The sequence below is a fragment of the Asparagus officinalis genome, chromosome 2, assembly GCF_001876935.1.
Source record: "Asparagus officinalis chromosome 2, Aspof.V1, whole genome shotgun sequence".
NCBI lineage: Eukaryota > Viridiplantae > Streptophyta > Magnoliopsida > Asparagales > Asparagaceae > Asparagus > Asparagus officinalis.
This window is the reverse complement of record NC_033795.1, coordinates 24,129,711-24,132,361: the sequence shown is the minus strand read 5'-3', so window position 1 is coordinate 24,132,361 and position 2,651 is coordinate 24,129,711. Positions and strand designations below refer to the sequence as shown.

At 36.8% G+C, this 2,651-nt stretch overlaps 1 protein-coding gene across 1 annotated transcript; it reads left to right on the top strand.

Moving 5' to 3' along the window:
• LOC109830951 (NAC domain-containing protein 105-like) lies at window positions 778-2,424 on the top strand. Its single transcript, XM_020398302.1, has 2 exons — window positions 778-787; window positions 1,601-2,424. Exons 1-2 carry the CDS (start codon window positions 778-780, stop codon window positions 2,422-2,424), a joined length of 834 nt encoding a protein of 277 aa, XP_020253891.1.

Below are 2,651 nucleotides of genomic sequence, written 5' to 3'. Positions count from 1 at the left end.
AAACAAGGGAAATGCAATTTCTTTATTTTTCTTATTATTATGAGAGACTGATTAAACATGCGAAAAAGAAGATTGAGAATAAAAAAATCACATTCTACATCAGTTTCTACCTTGTTGCTGAAAATTCTATCTCAAATTTTAAAGAAATCTAAAATGATAAACTTTGTAATGTGATTAAATTATGTACTCTCTAAGGTTTTCAATAACTTTTGCAGCATTTGATGGCAGGTTGGCAGAGGGTCATGGATCTTGAATTTTTTGAGCCAATCAATCAGAAAGCTAGTCTCGAATTTGAATCTAGGTTCCATATAAATGAAAGTTTGTCCTAACCGAACCATCTATTCTTTAAAAGTTTTCTCAAACCCAAAGTTCATGGTTGAGGCATGATAGACCAATTGTTCCATATCTTCTAGGAATCTAAGTTCATCAGCACAGAGATCTTTGAAGGTGAGATTAGTGAAGCTTGTGTCTAACAAAGTGCCTCAACCATGAACTTGTAAGTCTGACTAATTCTATGAATGTGCCCTTGTAAGTCTGACTAATTCTAGCTTATTTTAGGTTGATGTTAAGAGGTAAGCCATGATTATGCTTTTAAGTTAATTATAATTAGTCCCCAGTGATCTCCTACCAAATCATTAGTTTGGTATTGTGAAATATGTACACACACACACACATACATACATTCATATTACATACTTTATTCCTTGGTTATTTTTCTACTTTATCGGGCTTTTTCTAACTGACCATGTAACAAGCTTTGGGCCATATTTTAGGTTGATGTTAAGAGGTAAGCCATGATTATGCTTTTAAGTTAATTATAATTAGTCCCCAGTGATCTCCTACCAAATCATCGGTTTGGTATTGTAAAATATGTACACACACACACATTCATACATTCATATTACATACTTTATTCCTTGGTTATTTTTCTACTTTATCGGGCTTTTTCTAACTGACCATGTAACAAGCTTTGGGCCAATAGATCCCAACGCAATTAGGTTTAGGTCATTAAATATAGAGATACTCTTCAAGTTTGGCTAAACTACCAAATTGGTATTTTTATTTGACCTTGTTTGCCAGTTTGGTATATTTAAAAACCCCGGCGGCAACAATGTATTTTATTCGACCCTGCTTACCAATAAGACACTTTTCTCAAAATTTCGGCAAGAAAATTTGTTTTAACCCCCTTACCTCCTAAAATTATTAAATATATGCCCAAAATTATCCCCTCCCTCTCCCTCTCCTCCTCCTCCTCCTCGTCGTCATCCTCCTCCTTCTCGTCCTCTCCTATTCCTCTCTCCTTGCCTCCTCCGCCTCCAACTCCAATGAGTGTGTTAGTTTTTTCTGGTTCGAAAATATCTCTCTTGCTTTGCTCGTTAAATATTGTTTTGATCGTTACATCTAAAAATATGTTGCTATTCGAAAATATCTCTCTTGCTTTGCTCGTTAAATATTGTTTTGATCGTTACATCTAAAAATATGTTGCTATTTAGCTTTTGACGATTTTATTGATCCGTTAAATATTGTTTTGATCGTTACATCTAAAAATATGTTGCTATTTAGCTTTTGACGATTTTATTGATCTATGATCTATATTCAGGTGATTTACTGCTGATCCAGTGTGAAGAGAAAGAGATGTATTTCTTCTCCCCTAGACATCCAACATGCATAAGCTCTAAAAGGGTTAACCGAACTGCTGGTTGTGAATTTTGGCATGGGAGTGCAGGTGACACAACGATTATGGTTGGAAGTGAAGTTATTGGCTTCAGAACACAACTGAATTTTAAGACCCGCGGGGAGGAGAAGAAGAAGATTAATGGTGATTGGATTTTGCACGAATTTCACTTGTACTCTTCTTCCGACAATATAGTGTTCAATGACATGGTATTGTGCATAATCTACATGAAGAAGGTAAAGAAGAGTTCTCAAACGAACAAAGAGGAAGATGCTATCCTTATTCTTGCAGGTGAACATGAGGCAGTAGCTGAAGGACACAGAGTGATGAAGAGGAAAAGGGCTGATCATCATGAGATGGGAACCTATGGAATAATGTACAACAAGTCATCTAACCAAAATGCATCGTCATTGCCCAAATTGCCTCCATTGCCATCTTTTGAAGAATCAAATGTTCAGTCAGATATGCGTTGCATTAATGTTGCAATTTCTGATGAAGAACAAAAAAACGAGGAGGAAGAAGAGGGAAGAATGCTTGTGAAGAGAAGGTGGGTCGATGAAAATGAATCTTTGGCTGTTGATTGTAGTGAAAAAAGAACATTTGTGCCTGCGAATATCGAACCATCATTTTTATTGTTGCTAGAGGACACACATGCTTTAGTATCTTATGGAGATATGGAAGATTTCTCTTCGTTGACATTGGATGTGGGTTCCATTGTTGTTAGTGATAGTGAGTTATCAGAAGACTAAGAAGCTTGGAGCAATGACTGTCAGAGGAACTAGAACAACATAAATGTTGGATCACTGTTAATAATGAAAGAGGAAACTATGAGGAGGTGAGCAATGCTGAGTCAACCATCCCTCTATCACCATGAGGAGAGAGGAATGGGAGAGGACGAGGAGGACGACCACAACAAGGAGGAGGAGGAAGAGGAGAGGGAGAGGGAGGGGATGCTTTTTTGATAATTTTGGGCATA